This window comes from Nyctibius grandis, chromosome 1 (assembly GCF_013368605.1).
Source record: "Nyctibius grandis isolate bNycGra1 chromosome 1, bNycGra1.pri, whole genome shotgun sequence".
NCBI lineage: Eukaryota > Metazoa > Chordata > Aves > Nyctibiiformes > Nyctibiidae > Nyctibius > Nyctibius grandis.
The window spans coordinates 31,784,822-31,809,825 of record NC_090658.1 but is presented as its reverse complement, the minus strand read 5'-3'; the positions used below and the strand labels follow the sequence as shown (position 1 = coordinate 31,809,825).

General features: G+C 40.9%; 1 protein-coding gene across 1 annotated transcript in view; it reads left to right on the top strand.

Annotated features, from left to right (window-relative positions):
* The first annotated feature begins 243 nt into the window (after window positions 1–243).
* The window catches only part of PLB1 (phospholipase B1), an 84,849-nt gene continuing 60,088 nt past the window's right edge, over window positions 244–25,004 (top strand). The window contains exons 1-14 of the mRNA XM_068404186.1: window positions 244–292; window positions 4,478–4,515; window positions 5,666–5,729; window positions 6,215–6,273; window positions 7,702–7,742; window positions 8,626–8,669; window positions 9,654–9,738; window positions 10,271–10,322; window positions 11,515–11,601; window positions 12,094–12,156; window positions 13,474–13,556; window positions 16,474–16,552; window positions 17,203–17,307; window positions 18,889–18,981. Coding sequence (XP_068260287.1) covers window positions 244–292; window positions 4,478–4,515; window positions 5,666–5,729; window positions 6,215–6,273; window positions 7,702–7,742; window positions 8,626–8,669; window positions 9,654–9,738; window positions 10,271–10,322; window positions 11,515–11,601; window positions 12,094–12,156; window positions 13,474–13,556; window positions 16,474–16,552; window positions 17,203–17,307; window positions 18,889–18,981 — 942 coding nt within the window. The remainder of the gene's footprint in view (window positions 293–4,477; window positions 4,516–5,665; window positions 5,730–6,214; window positions 6,274–7,701; window positions 7,743–8,625; window positions 8,670–9,653; window positions 9,739–10,270; window positions 10,323–11,514; window positions 11,602–12,093; window positions 12,157–13,473; window positions 13,557–16,473; window positions 16,553–17,202; window positions 17,308–18,888; window positions 18,982–25,004) is intronic.

The following is a 25,004-nucleotide window of genomic DNA, read 5'->3' as shown; positions in this document are numbered from 1 at the left end:
CCACTTCCGTACTCCTTTGACCCTTGGATGGGGCAAGTTGTAAACTGGGGTTGCTTGTGTCTTTGAAACAAGATACCATTGTCTCTTTGCTTTCCAAAGGTAAAGAGGCTAATAAATTTTATGGCTGCTGAGTTATCAACTTGTTAAAATATAAAGGAGGAAAAAGAAGATAATTTCTTTCTTCACAGCCTTAACGTCTAACAGACAGCACTCCAAGATTATCAGTTCATAGAGGCACTTATCATGAAGCTATTGTTAGGTCTGTTGTTCCTTTGGTTGCTCTCCTCAGTAGGTAAGTTTTGAAAGGCCCTTTGAAAATTCGAGTTACACAGTATTTAGGAATCTGTATTTTTAGTTATTGCAAGGTGGGTGTATAGCAGGAGCTTCGAAGCAGGATGAAGAAAATCTGTGAGTAAAACTGTGATATTGCATGTAATTTTGGGTATGTTTTATCATTTTCGATAAAGATACATGCATTTGTTTGCACTGTTCTAGGGATGGCCTTAGGCAGGCACTAAGGCTTTCTGATGAGAAAAACATCATCAAATAATTAGGCTAACAGTGAGATCTGTCCCAAAATAGTGCAGAAATTCAAGCAAGGGACAGAGGTTTTCTCTGAATTCATATCTATGATCATCATTTTTTCAGTGACAGAAGATTGTGTGAATGGGTTAGGCAGTATCCTGGCCCTTGGGGCATCGTCGCTCAGATTTCTGCAAATTTCAGGGTAGGGGGAAGCCTTTGTTCCCTATACTGGGTCTGTGAAGTCCACATTTAGTGCCATATGCCAGTTTTGCAGGTGGTCTAGGACTAAAAATGCTGTGTATGTTTTGGCATTATTGGCCCTGTTCTTCAGCTCTCTGCCTGTAAGAAAGTAATGATATATAATAATAGTGCTTTACCTTACCAGTGGGCTGTGAGGATAAGTATTGTCAGATGATTATAATGTGCTCTGATAAATAACTAACTGTTAGGAGGTTCTGGTTCCTAAAATAAACAGAAGAAATGATCACATTTTAGCTTTTTAATTTAGGGGAAAAGATGCATGGTGACTGGAGTTCCTGTGAAAACTTGATTCAGAAAAAAATGTGGAGTAAGAATTATTAGCGGAAACAGGTTAACTATAAGAGGAAGGGAGGAAGGAGTAGAATCTTTCTCCCAGATTTTGGGAAAATTGACAGAAAAAATACTTTTTTTTTTTGGCGATGTTTAAGAAAATTAAAATACAAGCTAGAATTACTAAATGATAGAGTAAGGGAGTAACTATAATATTGGGAGCAGCAGGAGTTTAAAAAAATCATCCTATGGAAAGCAAAAATCCAAAGCAAACTAAGAAAACTAAAGAATACATTCTCAGGTAGGTTAAAATTTAATCAGCCAAGCCAAAAATGAATCTGAGGGGAAACAATGAATCATTGTTGAAGGAATAAAACTAATAAATCCTTTCTCAAATACATCTGAAACAGGGAGTCTGTAGGGCTGACTGATGTATAAAAGAAAGCTGAAGCCCAACAGAAAAGATAAATGAATTTCTTTTTTTCTTTTGTGCCCTCTGCGCAAAAGCTTAAAAAAGGCCTTGCACTCAGAGCCTTTCAGTGCAGGGGGCAAGTGGGGGAACAGTCAAATCCTTGAACAAATTGATAACAAATAGTAAGAAACCTGTCAGGATTAGATGATACCCAACCCAAGGGAGTAAGCCAAGCAGAAATATGGACATATCCATGTATTAACTGTGGTGCAAACTATTTCTTGAGTTGGTATCAGGAATAGAAGATGGCAAATGTGAAACCAGTTTTTATAATGGGTTCCTTTTTAGGAGGATCTGGGGAACTGTAGTGGTAGCTGTGCAAAAGCAGTAATGTTGATTTCTGTACTAGGCAAATTGGTGATAGCAGCATAAAGAACAGTGAACTGACTGGGCGTAAATGTAACAGGGGAGCTTCCCTGTGGAATTGATGAAGAACATCCATTACAATGAGCACATGCCCACGGACTGATTATTCAGCTGAGGTGTATTTGGATTTCCACAAATCTTTTGAGCAACAGCTCCTAAGGAAGCTAACAGTCACAGTATAAGGGCAAGGGCACCTCTGTGCGCCCCTGGTTAAAAGCTGGAGACTGAAGAATCAGATTGCAAATTTTCAAACCATGAGAAGAGAGGAGAGTGAACCTGCAGAGGCTCGTATTGATCTGTGCTGGGACATGGGCTCTCCATGTGGGAAAGCTTACTCCAGCTGTGCGTATGTTATGGTGAACTCTAAATTAAATACTGCTTGGTCACAGAACATAGCTGTCTGAAGACATCATGTCAGTGTTAGCAACAGTCAGAGAGGGACAAACAATTTCAGGAGTTGGGGTAGAACAGCGTAGAAAACACATCGCTGCTGCTGTGTATAGGTCCACAGTTCACCTCCATCTTAAGAGTTGTCTATACTTCTCATCTCAAAAAAGATGTGGAAAAACCTAGAAGGAGGATAAAGGGGAAGAGTGCTCAGACTTATGAAACAGCTTCTACATGAGATCAAACAGACTTACTCTTCAGCCTGGAAGAAAGATGAATGGGTATATGATAAAGACATACAGACGTATGCAAAATGATAAATTTTGTGGAAACGGGGATGCCTACTCTTTACAAGAACAACAAGGAAACAGATCAAGCTATTAACAAATGAGAACATACTTTTTTTTCAACACGTAATTAAATGATGAAGCACCTTTGCCACAGGACTTGGCGGGGGGAAGACAAAAGTGGGAAAGAATTAGAAAAACAAATAGGCAAATTCATGGAAGAAAGGTCTCGGGCAGTTCTTCAACATTAAGTAATTGCTTGCTCAGGGAGACCAACAGCACAGGTAGTTGGCAGGACAGAGCATGGAACTATAACTGTATTTTCCTTATTTTTTCCCTAAGCATCTGCATTTGGATGTTGTCAGAGGCAGAAGCCCAGATTAGATGGAGCTTCAGTCTGACACAGAACGGCCATTCTTAAATCTTTGAAATATTGAGAGTTTGGTGTTCCCTGTGCACCCCCTGCCCCCCCTCTCAAATATAGTTGGAATTAGTGTTAAAAATCTCAAAAAACCGAGTTTCCACAACAGATTTGCGTGATGCAGATGAGGCCCTCATTGCGAATGCCTCCAGTATCTCGAACAACAGAGCTGGGGTTCTGGTTATCATCCTGAGTAAAGCATCATCTAAAAACATAGATTGAACAAGCACGAATTTTAAATAAAATGTCATGCAACAGCCAGGCAGCAACTGTCTCAACTTTCTACGAAGTACAGTAAAAATAATATAAATTTGCAAATAGCTCATGGCTGAAACCCAAGTGAGGGGGGAAACAAAAACCCAAATGCATGGAAGTTGCTGAAGGTTATTGAAGATGGTCATGTAGTTCAGCTCATGAGGCAGGCTGAGGTGGTCATGGGGAGCAGTAGTGGCTTTCTGCCAGCATGCTGACCTCTGTGTGCACTGGTACCCGTGTCCACAGGGACTGCCCAGAGCCCCCTGCTTGTGCTGGGCATGTCACCTCCTTGCAGCGTGAGCACTGCTGGCTGTCCTATGCCCAAGCGTATCTCACCTGCTGCGCTGAGGTGGCTCTGAATTTCCTCTGTCTTTGACATGGAAAGAAAGGTGTACAAGCAGAACTATGCAGCAGGACTAAATATTCCAGAAGTAGCTCCTGGATGTTAAAGGACAATTATCCTAAGCACAGAAAGACTTGTTATGAGACTTGCTGGATGCTGGTGGCTTCAGTGTGGCAAGCAGGGACAGCTGTGAGTATGCTTTGAAGTTCAGCTGAGGATCCAGACCCAGACTTCATGGCTACCTTTGTGGAGATTTCAGGATAAATGAAAATTTATGTGTATAAATCCAAGTGTATACTCAAGGAAAGGGACTAATGTTTACTGAAATAGCTACAGGCCTGATTTCTGGCTCCACAGGCTATTTCATCTGTCAACACTCTCTACTAAGAGAAGAAATTGCAGCTGTTTCTGTATCACTATGGCAAACTCACAACAGCACGATGTTGCTCTCTGTGGAAGACGTAGATTAATGTGAATTGCTCCTTTCTAAGGAGTTCCACCTTCTACATGTTCAAATTACTCTAAATTTGGACAGAATAAGACTACAGTGATATATGAAATGTGCTGAAGAGGAAAACATGTAGAAAAGGCCTGTGGAGGATGACGTTGGTCAAGGACATCCACAAGCAGTCCATCACCTCTGTGTATGACATCATTGTATTCTAGTAATTTCAACTGATCTCACCTGCTTACAATAAGTAAAAGCTTATTCTAGTACAGCAAAAACTGAGAAAATACATTGGTTGTTGGGATGAGCCTTACCTTTGGAAAGGAGGGCAGAGAGAAAGGTTGCTCCTCTCAGGATTCTGTGTTTTCAGGTATATTAAGTCTTCTGAAGTGTTTTTCTAAGATAAAAAAATAGCACAATTCATTCTTTTAATGTTTTTAAGGTAATGCAGATCATCTGGAAGAACAGGGGAAACTAAAGGTAAAGTATGAGTACAGCTTTATCATTTTTTATTTTTTTCAACACCTATAATTACCTCTCTGGCTGTTGCTTCCTCTGAGGCAGGCAGAAGAAGAAAAAATACAGCGTGGTGCTCTATACTGAGTGCAAGGCAAATGACTCAGCAATGTGATATTACAGCTGCAAGGTTATAGTATCTAATCAGGAAATAAACGTTTCTTTGACCAACATTTGTTGTTAGGTTGCATATCCTGTCTGTATATCGATTGTGGTTAGCACTTGTTCCTAGATGCTCTGGTGCGCTTTTAGAAACACAACACTAAACTCTTCTTTGCGCTATAAAGTTGCAAAGTGTGTGCACTATTGAAGTCCTCCAACTGAGGACTAGGTGGTTTGTGGGGACTGTGGTGGCCCTTCACGCAATATGGATTTCACCTTTACATAATAGTGGTGGTCAGCCAGCCAAACATGGTCATAGTGATAAGGGAAGCCCTAGCAAAGTCACCCCAGGGGGTTGTCTTTCATCTATCTTTAAAGGTTGGGCCATACCTCTGCTCAGGGTGTAGGAGGGCATTAAATAATGTTCCTAGTGGTACTGAGCTCTCTCTTATGCTGAGTGAATAACATCACTCGCATCCTTGCCACAAATTTGTTTCTTCTTTTCTCCCTTCTCCCTTCTCATGATCACATGGAAATTTTGCCAGTGGCCAAGGACCCAGAACATGGGTGATGCTCTTGGTTCATTCTGCCTTTCCTGTTGCATATTGGAGTTGTAGCTTTTTGTTGTGTACATTGTGTGCCCCTTGGCATGTGAAGATGCATGCAGTAGCTGTTCTTATGACAGCTTCCAGATTAAGCACTCATTGTTTGCAGCAATGAACATAACAGGTTGTGTTCAGCACATTTTATTGTTTGCTCAGGCCCAGTTCTGTGGCAATCGGTAAGAAAACTGAGCAAAATGTGTACAGTTCTGGAAGAGTGGATTTGAAAATGCAGCTGTCCAGGTCTGTGTTCCCATGTATTTCTAGCTGAGGTGTAATTGTTCTTTAAAATTGTTGTTGCACGAGTAAGAGCTTGGTACTGTGTGAGAATGGAGCCCATATGACCTCTCCTTTCACAAATTTCCTTGTTAGATCTAAGCAATCAACCATATTATTTGTTTATGTCAAAGGCTCTAAGAAGTTTCCAGTTTTCGTGTGAGCAGGCAATGTTACCAGAGACCCCTTCATCTTCAGGTTTGTGTTTAATATTGTTCTTGTACAGTCTTTCCCTCCTAAAATTATTTGAGAATGGGCTGAGGGAGAAATCACCTGTTTGAGGGTGTGTATGTGTGGGGTGTGACTGAAGTGAGGGTGGGCTCTACGAAATCCGTAGTTTTTTGTTCTATTCATAATTACTTTTGTACCTTAGTTTCTTCAGATGATAATTGGGGATGCCACTGTGGCTTAAATCATTCATGGCAGCATTTTGTGGTTCCTTCTTGCTTGATGGTTGAGCATTTCAGTGCATCTGAGCACCCAAAGTATTTACTGAACACCTGAGTAAAGCTTCTCATCCTCTCTGACTGATTTAAAACTGCCAGTCGAAAAGATCAGTATAGACTTCTTAAGTTTTAATCAACTTTGCTGTGTTTTCGTATACTGGTGAATGTAATTTTCTTTCAAGGTTACTGCTCTTTTTTTTTTTTTTTTTTAACCTGAAGTCTTTCACTTTTCTGTAGTTCATGCTCTGAGACCAGCTGACATTAAAACAGTCGCTGCAATAGGAAGTTTGCAAAGAGTAAGTACAAGCGGGAAGTGTGCTGAATGTGACCCATTTCCTCCGTTCTGACTCTGTGACGAGGTGACGATGAAGTGAGCTGATGATGTAGTTTGGGGTCCCAGTTAGGGCATTCAGGACTTGAATCTTTCTGCAAGCATCAAAGGCTTCTGGTGAAAAATGACTGGAAATACCTGCTGTTTAGTGTTCTAGTATGCCCTGAGTCTAAAAATAGCCAGCTGACTTCGTGCAGGAGGAAATGTGATCACAGTGCTCTTGCAGAGAACCATGATATTTGATTAGAGTGCTTGGATTTTCCTAACAATGAGCATAACAGATCAAATAACTGGAAGAAGCAGCATTGAGAAATGCAGTAGATTTTCGATCCTGTTGAAGTGTTTTCTGTAGAGAGTGGTTTCCTATTTAGAAGGCAGAAGCTCCAGAAGAATCACAAAGATATACTTCAAAGATGAAGTTCTCCTGCCTGTTCTAATACAGTCAGATTTGGATGATCTTTGCTTATCTTAATAGTTGGAAGCAAATATCTGAAACAGATTTGGGGCCCAATTAAAAGCATTTACCCACAATTCTCAAGCTTTGAGGAAGTGTAGATATGCACATTGGGCAAAAATTGGTAGCCATTGCAGAGGTTACAACTGCAAAGAACTGGGGGAGATTCTTCTTTATCACAAAACAAGTTTCAAATTTGAGGTGGTATTCATCAAGACATCATACTTTTCCTTGGGCTGAAAACTTTCCATTAGAAAATAAGCACTTCTGGACTCCTTGTGAGTACCTCCCTCTTTGGAAGAAAATGATTGTCCTAAATGCAGAGATGCTTCACCCGTATCAGATGCATGGCCCTTTAAAGCAAGTCTTTTTTGTGCTAATGTCATTGTTGCTTGTGGATGGTGCCATAGAAAAACATATAAATGATCTTCTTTTAAGGAATGTCTGCTTTCCAAGAGCAAACATCTCTGTCACTGTCTCCTCCGCGGACTCTTTGAAATCAATGAAGTTCCTCTGTTTCTGTTAAGGATTTTTTTTTTAACAGACACCATACTGGCTGAGTGCCATCCATGTAAATAATCTAAATGACTTCAGGTCGTGTCCCTTGTTGAAAAGGTGTAGATCCAGAGAAATTTGGTTTAGGACAGCACTTCATTTGACTGAATTTGAGTTCAACTAGTCAAATTTTATTTTAAGCCGCATGTAATAAATTCATCACTGAAAGCAGTAACTAAGAAAGGATTATCAGACTATGCAAATGCGCTGTAATAAGGAAGCTCTGGAAAATAATTTAAAGCTGTGAGTAACTGCAACACAATGGAGAAGAGTATGTAGAAAACAACACTACCTATAACAGGAGTGGAATACAATAGGGGAACAGTGTATGTAGAGCTAGTTTCCCCTTTGCTTAATGCTATTCTTTTGCTTGCTTGTCCACAGACACCAAGATCTGGTGTACATCATGAGGATTTACTCCAAAGGTAACAATGAATTGTTAGCATCGATGTGTCATGATACTAATTTATACAGTATCACAGTGCAGGAATTAGACCAAAGGAATTCTTATTATTGTTTTCTAGAGAGGAGGAGAAAGCCTACGTAAAATATAAAGGATTTTGAGACACTGGATTCTTCCTAATCCTTAGTAACAGAAATTCTTTGTACTTATGCAAGATATGGAACTACCTTAGGGTTGCAATAACATTGATTAAGAATCATTGCTACATGATGAATCCTAAGTAGTAAATATCGTCATCCACTAGTTAGAGACCAGAAAGCAGAGACTTATCAAAGCAAAGAAAGAACCCAGGAGTCCTGATACCCTGTTCTCTTCTTGAATGATTCCCAGTGCTTCATGGACAAGCCTTACCTCATTTTCTTCTTTTGTGCCCCCGTAGCAGATCTAAACCAGTGAGTGAACATATGGCTAAACCTTGTAGATGCAAGTCTGTGTAGCTCTTTTGAGTCATAGTATCCCAGAAGAGGATCTGGCCCTGCACAGACAAACATTAAAAGACTACTTTTTTTAAATGATTGCACAAACATCTGTGTCCTCTTGTATGTGGGTGCACACAGAGAGGTCCCTGCATTGCTTGTACATATGCATAAGCACAATTACTGCAACATAGACAGTGTACAGAGACACAAAAAGTTGAGATCCAAAACTGTGTTCTTACTCAGCAGTAGCAGATGACATGACCATTTTGGGGAGAGAAAGGCCCCGTTCTTAATTTCAGCAGCTGCTGTGAATAGGCACTCTGAGCTGTAGCATAGAGAATAAGAAATTAAGGCTGTGCTGTAATATAGTTTTGCTTTGAGAAATGGAATAACAGCAACTTCCTGTTTTCTCTTCCCTTTCTATAGCCCAGGAAAGAGCCTCCTTGAAGTAAGCGTAGAAGCTTTAGCAGGTGCGTCTTGCTATCACACTGAAACTCGAGCAAATTGAATGGCACGCTGGCAGGAGCTCCAGTGTTTTGCTGGGCTGCAGAGCGGGTGCAGCAGAAGCACACCACAGATGTGTAAGGGAAGCCTGAGGGACAGTGTACAGGGAGGCGATGAGTACTCTCAGGCTGGGTTATGTGTGCTAGCTTTAAAGAGGCTGTCCAGGTAGACAAACAGTGGTTAAGAAGTGGTGCCGCAGACTGCTGTAAGAGTCTTACATGCCCAACAGGGATTTTTGGGCTGCTACTACTACCCATGCCGTATTCCCCGCTGGCGTGCATTTGCTGCCCTTCTTAGACCAGTGAAATCTTGTGTGGGTTTGCCTGTCCAGTACTATTTCCGCTGCCATGTCTTCAGGATTTATACTGGGGCTGCCACAGATGCACCATGTAGGTGAATTTATCATCTATCAGCTGGTTCCAGCTGGCTCTGAAGGCAGCCTTGACTTGCTTGAAGATTGTTGCAAGTAAAACCTTCAGGTCCACTGAAATGCTGATTTGAGTAGTGCACAGCTCCAGGGTCCTCCCCTCCAAATCTTCTTCCTAGTGTCTTAATGTCACCTCCATTTCCCTGTGAAAGGGGTTTAAAACCTGGCAACTCCTCAGTGCTTCAGGAGGCTGTCTCTGGGTAGCTCTTCCCAGTAGCTTCGTTTCTACAGCTGCCTGTATTTAAATCTGCCTACACTACTTGTGGCTGACATGAGAGATGGGGATGGAGGTTTCTGACCTGAGTCTGGAGGCAAACTCAGATGTCAAACCTCCACTTCAGAAGGTGAGAAGCAAAACCAGCAAGAATCACTGCAGAGGGGCTTGGGCATACCTCTCATGCCTGACAAGAGGTCCTCAGACTTTATGTTTTCTGGCTGTTTTAGTTCTGTTGTGTTTATAGTGAAACTGAAGAGTAGCAGTTCCTTGTACGCAGAAATCACCTAACCTGTGTATGTCATTCAGCTCTCATTAGCAGTTTTAATCCCTCGGTCCTACACCAGTCTCCTCAACCTGGCACAAAGGGAGTGATATCAGACAGTCAAGCCATGTAAGTCTGGGTTTTTTTTGGCTGGGCGGTTCATTTACAGCTGGAAAGGTGGGAGTTAGAAGCTTTTGATGCTGGAGCACTTCACTGGACACAGAATATGTTTGGTACTGGCAGAGGCTGCACAGACACTCCAGGGACAGACCCTGCCACTGTGGCTCAATTGTCACCTCTTGGAAGCAGAAGGAACAAAGCTCACTGTGCACTTTGGCATCTGGATCACCTGACTTAACATCAGGTCTCCCTCTTTATAGTTGCAAAACAAATTTTTGGGCTCAAATAGTATTAGAGGTGTGCCTACTAACCTGTGTCTGCTGTTTTCATCTAAGTGCACATGTCTGAAAGTGAGATACTTGAGTATGAGCTAATCACCCCAGGTCTCTGTGTAGCACCATCAAGTGTCTAACACACTTAGGATAGAAAACATAAATCCCACCTGAAGTCTCCAATGTTGTTTGATTTTATGGTAAAAATCAGCCAAAGCTTTACCCTTACTGATGCCTTCATAGTTTCTCTTTTCCTTTCTGCTTTTCAGAGACCTCTTGCATCAAGCTGAAGAAATAGTGAAGCTCATGAAAGACAGTCAGGTTTGTTTAAACCACAGGGCAATTCAGAGAGTGTGGTGTTGAAGGAAAAAAAAGGGAGAAATGTGATGAAATACTTTAAACAGCACTCAAAAATATCTTCAAAATAGAAAATGCCATTTCTTGAGGCTAATGGACTTTGGTCTTTTTGTTGTAAATAAGAATCAGTTCTATACCTTTCAAGTACAGTGTCTTGTTCTTGGAAGTATCCCACCTGGTTTATATTTGTCAGAGTGGCTGAAGAGCTTGGTAGGGAAGCCAATATGTTTGTTTTCTATTGGTTAAGGATGTGAGACCTCTGCTAGCTACACTCTGTAAGTGTGCCAGTGTTTCTAAGAAGCCAACCCCAAATAGTAATTCTCAGTATTTGTCTCTTCAGTTTTCTCTTGGTCTTTTAGGATCATATTTTCAAAAAGAACAGTAAAGACCTGAATAAGCTTTAGCTGATGTCAGTGGTTGATGCTGGTGAGAGCTTGAATTATCACTTATGTCTGAGTGCTTTGTAAATCCCATCCTGGAGTTCTATGCATTCATTTTTTTTCTATTCTTAACCATGAGGCATGTTATTTTGTAAAATTGTCTTCACATAACGGGAAAATGTAATTGCCAAGGTGATTCTGCTGTTGCCTCTTCCCTCTACAGGGAGCCCATTAGACTGTTTAGACATGGATTTAGCATACACTTTTGTGGAACTGAGTGGTCCTAACCAATGCTCTTCAGGATTGCTGAGAACTGCCTAATAAACATTGCATAGCTGAGCAGGTCTCTAGCTCTCAGAGTTTTGCTTCATCCCACTAGTGTGACCCAATCTCAGCAGTTCGGGAACATTAACCCTGTCCATGAGCTGCAACAGTGATGGAAAGAAGCAGCATCAAGCTCTGTGCTAAGCTGTGCATGCCCATGTTCTCCAATAGACTCTGCAATGGCAGTAGCAATTTCTGGCTCTTACCTGAGCTTTTTATAGGTGTGTGTTCAGCTTTAATTTCAGCATTTTCTGCCTAACCATCCATTTGCTGTCTCCTGTTGGGAGAAGCTGGATGCTTTGTCAAATGGAAGTGATCAGGGTGGCCAAGGCTGGGTCATGGACTGCTTGGTCTTGCTGATTTAAAGCCATAGGAAATCTTCTGTGAGAAAGGAAAATAGCACACAGGTCTCTTATCATCCTATTCCTTTCAATTTTTATTTTTTCTCCCAGATGATGGACTTCCAAAATGACTGGAAACTGATTACAGTTTTCTTTAGTGCTGAAAACTTATGCTCTTCCTGTGCCTCCACACAACTGGTAAGATTTTCGTGGGGTGGTTTAGTAGTCAAGGCAGGTGGTGAAGACACTTTCCCAAGCTCTGCTCTCTGCCATAATGAACCAAAGTAGTAGCTGGTTCCGGGATGTTGGAATGACTCTATGCAGTGATGTGAGCATCTGGCATGCTTTTTTTTTTTGTGTGTGTTTATAAACGTGTGTACTTAATTTGTGATCTCAAGTCTTAGATGCCTTAGTAGAACAGCTCTTTTCCACCTTCAAGTCTAAAGATACTTTTCTGTCCCATCCCTGTCTTTTTTTTTAATATGTTAAGTTGTCTAATTATAGGCAATTGAATTACAAGACTAGTTCCGTGGTTTTTTTTCTTGGTACTGGTTAAGACTGAATCCAGAATATAGTGGTCTTTGGTAACTCTTCAGTACACAGCTCAACACACGGGATTTGTGACTTTTGGCAAATGGATAACTTCGTTTTTTCTACTAGTTTTGATGGCATTTCTCATTTCCTTTACAGAAGAACTGCGTATTGGACAACCTGGAAAAACTTAAAGCTGTCTTGGATTTTTTGTATAAAAAGGTAAGATTTATTCATCAACCTTGAATACCTGAATCCTTTGCTGATTTTTCCAGTCTCCTTTACTGGACTACTGTTTGTACCACTGTTCAGGTGACTTAGAACACCAGTCTCATGGACTTCAATCCACTGGCTTCATTCATTGTCAATAAGTATTTTATTCATGGTTTTAAAAAAGCTGATGCATGCAAACAGGAAGGACGGACAGGTAACTGCTTTGTTTTGCAATACAAGCTGATGTACCACCCAGTCTTTGTTTTTTTTTTTTAAGTGATTTCTATTAAAAATGGAGTATATCTGTCTAGGTCTGAAAGTCTTTCATGTTTAGCAGAGCTGTTTGTGAAAATAACTGATATCTAATTACTGGATGTGCAGAGCTACCTAGGCAGTGTACAGGCTGCTAACTACCTGGTGGTTACTTTTACAGACCAGGGAAAACACCCATTAAAAACATGTATAATAGATCTTTTTTCCTATTATGTGTTCATTTTAAGACCCCAGCATTTCTAAAGGTTTTGTAGCTGGCTGAGCTAAGAATTTTCTGCTTATCTAGGTTGGTTTCTGGTAAATCTCTGCACTGAGTCTTAGTCTACTAATGAATAGTAGACTAGATGCGGATATATCACTACTAAAGTAGACTATTAACTGTTTATCTGAAGTATTTCAATAGCATCTTCCAAGAATTTTGTTTTGCTGGATTGAAGGCCTGAAGGGTATTCAAAACCTGCTACAGTTTGATTGCATCAGGCCACAACCACTCGTTTTTCTCAGACTGATTTCAACGAATGTAGTGTACAGGTGAAGTTCCACCCATGCATTCTCTTCAGATTCTCTCTACTGTTATTTCCAGAATCTGTTTATGTACACTTCTAAAAGTGAAATATCATTATGTAAATGGAAAGCTACTTTCTGCTTGGGGGAGAAGTGAGGCGGTAAGCACGAGTGCTTATGCTATTATACAGGACGTTTCATCCCCAGCTTTGCATTGGTATGTTGACACAAAAATGGTAGTTCCTAGTTCATTTGAGTTCAATTTAGTTGGCTGGTGGCCACTTTGGTTATGTAAAATGAATTGTTGGGTCTCAATCAAGAAGTCATGATCACAGGTGCTTTGTGAATGATGATCAACATTATTCTAGATGGCAGGCATAGGAGTAGGGTTCAGGAGGGAATTGGCAAAGACTTAGATCATTGATTTTATGCAGGCAGAATCCCAGGCCAGAGGTAACATTGAAGCAGTAGATGTAATTTACCATTATCACTACTTGCTGATCTTTAATTGCAAATATAACGTGATTAACTTTTATTTTATCACTGCAGGTTCCCAAGGCCTTCATAAATCTGGTGGATTCCACTGAGCTCACAACTTCCTCTCTTGCATGCCAAGATTACAATAATGCCAGGTAACAGAGGTTCCTTTAAATTCTTGACACTGTCTCCCACTAGTGTTCAGACACATAGATATGTATACATATTGACTTTATAACTGAGGTAGGGTCTTCTGAACAGTTTCTCTGTCCTTAATACAAAGGTATGTCAAAGATTTTAGGTCTCCACTTTGTTTCTGATAAACTCTCTGCAAGGCATATTTTTACCAGAAAGAGTAGGTGCTTTTAATCCTTCCAACTTGGATAGCATGTGTTTAAATATGGCACACTGTGGTTGTGGTGGATTGACCCTGGCCAGCAGCCCCAGCCTCTCACTCGCTTCCCCCTTTACCACTCCCCAGCAGGACAGGGGAGAGACTAGGAAGAACGAAAGCAAGAAAACCCATGGGTTGAGATAAAGGCAGTTCTTTCATCTTCTTTCATGTAATTCTTTAATCTATTAAGATGAAAGAAACAGGGGGGAAAAATAAGTTACACAAAGGTAATCACTCACCACCTCCCATGCGTGGAGTGATGTCAAGCCAGTCTCCAAGCAATAGCGACCTTGGAAGCCAAAATGCCCCTCTTCTACTTCCTCTACATCAGTTTTTATTGCTCAGCATGACATTACATGGTATGGAATATCCCCTCAGCTAGTTCAGGTCAGCTACCCCAGCTGTGTCCACTCACAATCCCTTGTCCACTCCCAGCCTACTGGCTGGGTGGCTCAGAGTGGGGAAAAAGAGAAAGCCTCAATGCTGTACAAGCACCGTTCAGCAACAGCCAAAGCACTGGTGTGTTATGAACAGTTTTAGTCACAAATCCAAAACACAGCACCATACAGGCTGCTATGAAGAAAGTTAACTCCATCCCAGCCAGACCCAGTATTGTGATTATGGTCACAAGACTGCACAGTCTACCTACCCACAGCTCTTTATTCAGTGCTACTTCTGCCCTACAACTCTTGAGTCAAAAACTCTGAAGGCTCTTTAAAAGTTTAGGTTTCTAGGTATCAATGTTCACAAAAGGAATGACTGGTCTTAAAGCACATTGTTAGGCTATGTGAAAGCTACTATTCATGCTTAGGGTATGGTAGGATGGAGAATATCCAACTTGTCAGTTCCTTATGGTAACTGCATGCCTAGATGTTTTCTTCCATCTCCCTTTCTCAGTACCTTGTAAGAAAAGTGTGAGTAGCTATGTCCCAATTTAGTATGAAGTAGGAGTGTGCACATGGACAGTTATGATGGAGTAGTTTACAGCTAATGTGATTACACTTCATCTTACTCCACAGTAATTTTTTTCCTGTGCCCATGGCATAAGACACCAGATGTACTAATATAGTAATCCTGAAGTGTTTCACAAGCTTTGCATATATACAACCCGGGAGACATTCCATCAGTCAAGGAAGGGGTCTGGCTGCTGCATAACCACATGCTTAACAGCAAGTATAACCAGAGCAGAAGCTTTTCTTGTCAAAAGCAATTGCATGGAGCATTCTATCTCATTTCTTCTGCACAGGCACTGAGGGGAAAAATGTGAGAGAGGTAGATGACAGGTGGAAAAGACGAGTTTAGGAATATATTGAAGGCCTTAAAAAGTAAAATTAAATAGAGCTATTATTTTTTTCCTCTGAGGAATTTTTATACTTCCTTTTCAACTTAAGGCAGTTTGCTTTCTCATTGTCAGCATGCTCTTGTAGCTGTGTTTATCTAGTTGAACAGTTCCACCAATTTGCAAGCCTTGCAATGTTTGGTAAACTCCTGGGTTCATCTCAGCCTCAAGCCCAGATTGTCTCCCAGATAAGGGCCTCAGCATTCGGCTACCAAGTCCTCACTTCGAACTATGCTTTGAGAAAAAAACATAAGCCCATACCAAAAGATGAAATTTCAGGTGTCTAAGAGGAGAACAGTGGCTGACACTCGCAGTCCCATGTCAGTACCTAACTTTAGGCATTGAAGTTTGGGACCTAACAGGGATTTAAGGTTCCTTCCTTTATTAGTTTCTTACTAACTATAAGTATTGTCTGCACTAAAAGTAGTGTGTGAACCACATTTTTAGGCATGTAACTCTCTTCATGTATTGTATGGGGTTCTTCTGTTAGGCTTGGGTAAGGTTCTGGTCCTGAGTTCATATTTCTTTCACTCACCAGCAGTGATAAAAGAACTTTAACAGAAAACTCCTATTTGATAGGTTTAGCTAGAGTTCTGTGAAAAGGAGAGAGGGTCTGATCCTGACAGGTACTTATTGCTTATGTCTGCAAACCCCACAAAAAAGTTTCTCAGATTCCAGTCCATCCAGGCATTTTCGACTGAGTATATCTTTGCTGGAACCAGACTAATCTTAAATGTATCTTATATTGTTCCTATCTCCACCCTTGGGAGAATGTCTGAGTTCTCCAACTAGCTGCAGAAATATGCAATATGCGCATCTCACCTTGCAGGTCAGAAATTTGGCTGAGATTGGGTAGCTGCTTGACAGTGCCTGGCCATCCTTTAGCATATATAAGCTTTTGCAGCCTTGAGCTTCCATCCACATTTCTAGATGGAGGTCTTGTTGCCAAATACTAAAGCAGAAGTTCCTGTGGAAGTGTTCTGAGTGTGTTCAATTTTCCTATGTAATTATAGAGAGGGAAATGTTTGAAAAACTAGTGCAGCTGGTATTTTAAGCCTGAGCATGCTGCAAGCTTGTGAGACCCTGTGCTAATCCAAGTCTGGCATATTTGTCATCTGAATAGGCTTTCAAATCAAGAAGCAATCCAGAGCTCTGGACATGGAAATATGTACCATTCTATTTTTATATCAAAAATTAGGATGCTCCATATAGCTTTCTCAATATATGCAACAATTTATTCTTCAATATATGCTTGTCAGTGGCTTAAAAGAGTTCATGCTATCTGTCTTGTTTATTGAAAGTTCATAATGACTTTCATGGTTTTCATTCTTTTCTGCAGCAATCCAGGCAGGAATCAGTGCATTTGTGTTGGTGAACACTCCACATTAGATGATAACATATTGAGGTGGTCCTATCAGGTATGGCATTTTCTCTGTTGCTTGGCTCTCATATTGCTAGATATGTCTATTCATCTTCCAGATTGGGCTGAAGTGAGGAGTTAAGGGAGGAATAGCAGTGAGGAAGTTGCGTAACAGCCTTTTTACCACATGTCCACAGCAATCCTGACCCCATTTCTTACATCAGGAACATTGAAGATAAGTTCTGTCTATACCTGAGTCATCTTAGTATCTCTTGAAGTTTTTTATGTCTATATAACTTTTGGCAACCTTGGATTTGTCATATCCCATCAGAGAAATGATCCATCCTGTCCAGTAACCTGACAGCTTATTAAGAAGAGGGAAACTTTCTGTTAAGACAAAGACAGTTGTGCTGGAATTCCTTTTAAAAATGACAGGGAGGCAAGAAGCATGGCATTTCATTGCCTTGGTAAACTTGCTGCTCTTTCAAAGAAAATTATGGTAAATCAGTGTAGCTTTCTCATAGCTACAAGTAGTTTCAAATTATTGTGTAAGAAGATTTCATTAAATTGCTGTCTTTGTTCTGGATTACAGAATTTGTGGTTTATTAGGGATGGGGATAATCTTAGTTCACTTTAAGCCCTGACAAATTGCACATACATTACACTCTACCTGATATTACTCATCTGATTAAATGATTGTCTATTCAGGATGCTTGGGAAAAACTGCTGGAGTCTGAGAGGTATGATCAAAAGGATGACTTCACTGTCATTCTTCAGCCTTCTCTCCAAGAAAGAAATCTGCTGCTCAGAGTGGTGAGTAAACTCGAGTTGCTTCATTCTTTCTGGACTGTATCTGCTGAGACTGAATGCAATATACAGCTGTCTCTTTCCTGTCTAGGCTGTGTGTAATGCCAGAAGACAAGGGTAATCAAGTACATGCAGAACACACCTCAGGATCAGACACAGAGGTCCTGAGAGTGAAGCTTGCTTCAAACAGTGTCAGTCAGAGATCATGTGGTTTTTGAATGCTATGTTCCTTGGAGAAATCAAGTCATGGCACCTCTGTATATTAGGTCATGTGTGTCTGGAAACTGTCAGTGCCGCTGATTTTTCTGTATCTTTGCAGTCATCAGCTCATTCATCTCTGATTATGCTCATGTGTGTTTCAAAACAAAGGCAAAAAGAGGGTAACAACAACTATTTAAAAATGGGTAGGGGGAAAAAGATTAAGGTTTTATAAACTCTGTTGGAAAGTTAGTTACTTCCCTGCAATGAGATTAATGCAGTCTGGGAACTTGGGAATGAATTTTGTCCAGACTTTATATTTAGTATAACCAGTGGGGAATGAATATAGATAGGGTTGCCTGGGATGTCAGGCATGATTTTGCCACAGATGATCGATAAAGGGAAGTTCAAAGGTCAAGGTTGTCTGAGACCTGGCAACGAAGAGGGAAAATATTACTTACTAGATAATGGTTCACTCAGAGCAAGATATCAAAATCCAACACATAACATTAGGTGGTTATTTGTAAAACAGGTTGATGGTAAGTCATGCTCTGGTTCCTGGGCAGCATAACAGGTCCTTGAATTTGTGGTAATTCCGTTGCTCCCCTCAGGTCAGTATCAGAATAAAATGGATTGGGAGAAGAAATTTGTCTTCCAGGAAGGTTGGGCTCTGCTGTGTTGCAAAATCTTCCTTTGCTGCTGCGTCTTCTTATGCCAGGCTTGTTTTGTCGATGGTTGGCCCATATGCAAATGGCAGACTTTTAACTTTCATAGTATTACTTTTTCTCTTAGTAAATTGCTCTGTTGCTGCCTTAAATGTCATCTTATGTCATAGGTGGATTCTTTATTTCTTCTGATTTGTGGTAACCCTGCAGGCCATCATGTGCGATCTTTCAAACTCTTCCAACAGTCACTGTCATTTAAAAATATGCATGATCTCTTAAGACAAATTCTACATGCTTCCACTTTTTAAATGCATGTAAGTGTTAGCTAGAAGCGTTGTTTATTCCAAATCATTCATATGATTACATCTGCATGTTTCCCTGATCTCCTGTATGTCACTATTGTGATTGTGCTTTGCTGTTGCTCTGGTCTTCTTGTCCTGTAGCTGTGCAGTCCCTTCACTGCTACCTTACAGTGGTAGGTACAGCAAGCACTCAGAAGAACAGCATCTGTTCTGTTTTTGACACACCAGCAGTAATTGAGCTCAGCAACAAGTGGCTTAATAAGAGTACCAGAGACTGATCAAGTGGCTTAATGAGAGTACCAGAGACTGATATTCTTGTGGATATGAATATTATTTTATAGAACGAGACCTTTTGTGGCCGAAGGTCTCATCTTTTCATACTCTTAATTGTTTTCTCATGCTTGAAATGCTTTCTCTTTCAGGGCAGGGATGGTTTCATTACCACATCAAAGACACAAGTGGAAACTCTGGAAGAAGATTATATTTTCATGGCTGTGGGCCTATGGAACAATATGGTGAGCAGTACCATGGACACTGTTGCTTACTGGACTTAGTACGGATGCCTGCTAGCAACTCCACACTAGCCAGACTTTGAGTCTGGAGGGAGAGAAAGGAAGAATATAGGAAGGAAACAGCCCCTGACTGCTATTCTCAGCTGTTCAGAGAGACTGCTCTCAAATAACGGCAAATGCTCTACACTCCCAAGACTCTTGCTGTTCTGTGGCTGCTACTTATTATCAAGAGCTTTTTAGAAAGGTTTCGAAAGTAGCCATCTGGGAAGACTCAGGGAGTGAATGAGCTGTGACAGACCCTTCTTTTGCAAGTCTCACCTCTGTGACAGAGTGGCACAGTGACAACTGAGGCTCGTCCTAACCTGGGATTGTAGCAATTATACTCTTCTGTCTCCTCTGTCCTGTATCCATTTCCCTCTTTACTGGTGAGTCTCATAAGTTGTCTCCTCCTTAACCATTATCCTGCTGCTGCTGTTGCTCATACTAAAAAGGTGATAGACGACCTTAAGGAGCTCCTATTACTTCCTCAAGAGCTGAATGTCCTACCCAGCTGAGGAAAGCCAACAAATGGTGCCTTCTAATGGGAAGGAGAGGGTGTCTGAGAGAAACATGGATTCTCTGACCCACTAGAGCTTGAACATGATGACCAGTTCTGTAGGAGACTGTTTCTTTCTGCAGGCTTGAACTGCCGACACAGCATTCGTGTGTGTGACTGAGTAGATGCACATACAGCTGGAAGGGTTTGTATTTTAAAATTGATGATGGGGACAAGTGAAGAAACGGGAGTTACTTTTCAATATGAATGAGACAAAAAAACAGGCACATGGTTTTGGACTCACCAGAGCAAAGTAGGATGTTACTGCTTAGTGCATATTATGTTTGGATGTGCCCTGATATCAGTGGTTTTGGATAAGATGCTGATTTTACTATTCTTTCTGACTTAGAAACTTCCAAAATTTTCTGCTTTTTTTTTCCTAGTAATCTTCTTGCAACACATATAATCTTTTTTTAATTAAAAAGTATCTGCAATGGCCAATTAAGTTAAAGATAAAAGACTTACTTTTTTTCCTTGTTTTGCAGTCCACATATTAATAAGATTTTCGTTTGAGAGCACTTACTATTCCTGTGTCTGTCCAAATTATCCTAAGCATGAAGGAAAAAAAGTCTATACTGCAACCACCTTTAGTAAACCACATTTAAAAATAAATCCATGCAGATTGGCATGTTCTTGTTTCCTTTTATGCTAATTCTGGCAGTAGTAATGCTGATCATTTAAAGAAGCAGGATTTGCAGCAAGAGGCTTTTATTCAATCAGATGATAGATCTAGAAAAATCCTACGGTCACTCTAATAAAAGATCTTATCTTTTAGTTAGAGTTAGTAGGACTTTAGTTAGTTAGTAGGAGCCAAAGAGTTAAAAATTGATCAGCCATTGAAGCTCTAACCTTGGAATCAATGTGCTGCATCAAGTTATCTCCTTTTGCTGTTATCTGTGACATTACTCATGAGGATGTCAAAGTTCCTACCTCAGTTTTTCTATTGTAAAATAGATGCCATGATAAGATGAGCACTGGCTGCTTTATTGTTGCTTTGCCTTGGCCTCCCTAGGCAATTAGTTTCACTAGTCAAATGAGCAAAGCAGACATCGAAAGTCAGATTCCTGAAGTGTGAATTAAACATTCTGTTTCTGGCAGTTCCCTGTTAAGAAACTGAGTGAGTTACTTTAATGCCCATGTCTCAGTGTCCCTATCAGTGTTGGAGATATTGACCTAGATCATACAATTACCATTACTTAAACATGATCAGTAAGACACTAGAAAGCAGTGGCATATCCTTCTGAGATACTAACCATTACAAATATTGAAGCTAGTTGGGAGCAAGCCACACAAAGTATGAACATCCAATTTGCTGTGAAAAGTGGCCCTTCACATCTGCCTAGCACAGTTTTCCAATCAGCAAAGTTTTGAAATGAAATGCTGAATATTCCTTCAGCTAGCACAGAAAATGAATGCTTCCGACTGGTGAGGGACCACAGTGCTGCCAGTTTGCCAGCCTATTTTGTGCCTCTTCAGCAGGAATTGTTTGGGTCCAACTGAAGCAAACTTGTCAGAATATGAGATCCATCTAACTGCGGCGATAGATCAGCCTGAACTAATATGTTTTCTAGGGTTTGAAACTGACCTCCAGCTTTGAGTAATATCCTCCTTTTTTATCAGCTTCTGCAATTAGCAAGAGTTCACATGCTTCTAATGGACTTCACTTTCATTTTCTTCCAAGTCTAGACGATAGCTCTTTTTTTTTTTTTTTTCCTATGGCTTCTTACTGTCTGGCTTTTTAGATTTCAGTTTACACAGAATGCCAGTACTAGGCATCTTGAATATCTTTTACAAGGAGTTGTGATAGTATCATTCCCATTCTGAAACAGCTATGTTGCCTCCTTCAAATCCTGGCTCTGGAGAAGGGTATTTCTCTTCTGAGGTTTAATAACCCATGTAAACATACTCAGTTAACCCAGCACTGATTTACCTTTCCCGTGCTCTCAAATTCTTACACTTACGTTGCAACAAATCCCATCTGTCCCTTCAGAGGATATTTTTTGTTCTTTACAACTTCTGCCAGCAGAAGAGCTTTCTTCTTTCCCTCTGCTTCATTTTTTCTGTCCATGTTTCCCCCTTTTCTGCACAGACTTTATTTTGCCTTCTGCTCTCTGTCCTTGAGCATCCCATTCTTTGGTGTGTTACTCTATTGTTGTCACTTTAGTCACTTTAACTGCTAGAAGCATTTTGTGGAAGCAGCAGAGGTGAAAAACTATAAGCAAAATGAAATGGTACTTTTAAGGACACCTGTGTTAGGGGCAGTTACCCAGTCTCAGGAAGTGAGTGTGCTTGGGAGCCACAAGAACCAGAGAATTGTCATAGACAAATACCAACTTTGCTTTATTTCAGTGTTTTTCCTCAGTGTGAGGTGGTTCCTCTAGTGAGGGGACAGCCTAGGTGATCTGGAGGAAGAGCAAAATGTAGCAAAACCACATCTTGCTACTGGTTTGAAGGGAGACTACAGGAATGGTAGTATTCCCTTCACAACTACTTTTCCCCTCTGTTTTCCTGCCTCCTCTTTGATTTAGTGGAATTTTCTTAGTGCAGCTGGTAGTCATCAGAAAGGCACCTCTCTGGGTAGGTTCCTTGACTGCCTGTGATGGTATTCTGCCACAATGTAAAAGCAGGTGATATGAAAGATGCTTTCAGCATAAAAAGCACTGAAGGGTGTCCTCAACCAGTTAAAGGTCACTCTGGTTCTACTGAGAAGTCCAGCTAGTGGTTTATGCTGACTGTTTTAAAAACAAACCAAACCAACCCACAATGCAGTATTGGGAACTGATAGGAAATCAAGATCATGACTTGTCGAGCAGCAAGCACAGCAGAATGCAGAGGTGCCCAACAACTGCATTCAGAGAGTTTCCCTCTTCCTGCTGTCTGCCAGGCTGCCCTTACCTTGTTTAGGGGCTTGATACCAGCCTCTTTCTTGGAATGATTACCTGCTTATTGGACAAAGGGCAAAACCTTGAAAATCTAGTAGCAATTGGCAGTTAGACTGCACTTCAGTCTGGCTGAGAAGAAGCTGAGCTAGCAGGTGTTAAGGATTTGTCCTAGGGATGGCTGTATATTTTACCAAAACATTTCTAGCTGTCTAGGAGCAATGCGATTCATACGCTGAGCACATCAGAGAACAGTCAGCAAAATGGCATTGGGTAGCTAGGCAAAGCTGAGAGAGGCTGGTTGTTTACTTGGACAGCTTTGATGTTCACCACAGAAAACCTGATTGATTCATTTTGGCAAATGCCTACCATTTTACCTCTGGAAATATATTTGGGGGCAAAGCCCCTTTCATGTGTGTAAAGAGCTTAGACAAGAAGCTCTTGCTCTTGTGTTTGGCATTCTTTTGTTTAACAGAAAAGACCACAAAAAAAGCTATCCTGCAACCAAGAGAGAAACTGAAACCAGGCAAGAATCCGAATGGGAACAGCACTGCAGGAGGCTGCCCGTGCCTCTCTCCCACGTTCAGGCGTTTACACTGACTTAGAAACTTCTGCAGTACCAGAGCAGACCCACATGCTAACCAGCCTGCATGACAGTTGTGCTAGATTTCAGGGGAGATTTTGGCTGACCACAATGCAGGTTTAGTGCCCAATTTCCTGACCAGGACCTTGCAGCTCTGCTGCATGGGAGCTGTCAGTCTCTGCTGGGAGAACAGTGTCTCTGAGCTGTCTGGAATGAATTGCCTTCTCGAGAAATTCGTTCTCATCACCCAAATCCCAACCACGTACAAGTGTCTAATACTCATTTGAAATTCTTTCCTAGCAGAGAAATACCACTGTTCCGTTGTCAGACGTTCTGTGGGATCATTCTGTGCTGGAAGAAGATTTTCTTTTAAAAATGTCATTAAATAGCTACTTTGTTTTGTCCTAGGAGGATGGGAAAGTACCAGCTCCTGATGTATCTTTTCTTTGAGCTTGGTTATTTTGCGTGTTTCGGGGACATTCTTTTTATTCCTCTCTCTCTCTCAAAAAAGCACAGACACTGTTTCTTCAAATGCTTCTTGCAAAGAATATCTAGCTCTGTAAACCTCTTCTCTGTTTCTCTGAATTTTCCCATTATTTTCATTGATGGAACAACCAAAAAAGAATGTAACATTCCTGCCCAGAATGTATCAGTGATGTCAAGCCTGTTATTGCTGTATTTTTTCAGTGCCTTCAATCCTGTTTCTTCTGTAGTCTGCTGCTTCTGGCAGCTGCTGCTGCTGGTGGTACAAACTGAGCAGAGGTTCACTGAGGAATATAAAACAGTGGCCAACTCCTCTGGGTGTGATTGCAATTTAATTAGCAGCCAGCAAGGTGCTTGAACAGATGAGGTAATTTTTTGTGGTATTTACCACTTTGTGCTGTCAGTATTGAGTTTTGAATCATTCCATCCCCTCTCCATCTTGTTAGAAGAAGGCCAACAAATATAAATATTATCAAGCCTCTGTGCAGAGTTGGAGTGCACCTTTTCATGTTGCCTAACATATATGAAAATGTAGATAACGAAACAGTTCTGGACAGTGGGATAAATTAGCAAGCTTTTAGTTGCACAGGCTACAGCCACTAGAGGACTGGTGTATGACCTTAATGTGTTATATTCCATGTTTCTGACTTTGCTGCAAAGTGAATTTGCAGCAGAGGGAATACATAAAGATAGTGCTCATAAGACAGAAGGAAAAAAGTTAATGCAACATGAATGTATCACCAAATGGAAGATTTTTAGTTTTCCATTTATATTAGGGATTTTGTACTTTCCGCTTCTGTGGTAAAGCGATGTGGACTTACCCAAGCCTTCAGTGTATAATCTGAGTGAAGCTGCGTTTTCCAAGGATTTTAAGTAAACCCATTTTTACTTCAAAGTTTCAATCTACTCAGTTGCTTTTCCTTCCACACAGAAGTCTTTAGTTTCTTTATACTTTTATATGAAAACTATAAACTGTAGAAAGTTGAAGACAGATCTCCCACGTGTGCCTTTTTCAAGTGTTCATAAGCATGGTTTTACAGCCTGGGAGAAGACAAAAAATGTGCGGTGGATGAGGCCTGGGAGGATGGACAGACTGCTGCAAGGAGTTGTAACCTGGCAGCAGAGCTGTGGCAACCTACCTTTTGCTTTCTCATACTCATCCCAGCTAGGAAGTAAAACTGGCTTGCAAATCTCAATAAAGTTTAAACTGCATACCATAAGGGGGGAAAAGTAATCATGAGGGTGGTTAACTGTGAAGATGCTCCAGAAGAAACTGTGGTTGAGCTGATAAATAGCGACTTGATTGCAAGCAGCTGAATACCATGGTATGAGATTAGTGCCTCGTGGGAAAAATACTTACAGGGTCAGCATTCCCAAGAGCAGAGTTAATGGGTGGATGCTTGTTTTAATGGTGATGGGATGACAGTCTGATCATGTGAGAGGCCTTGTTTTCAGTTCCTTGCTTTTGTAGGTATACATGTGGTAT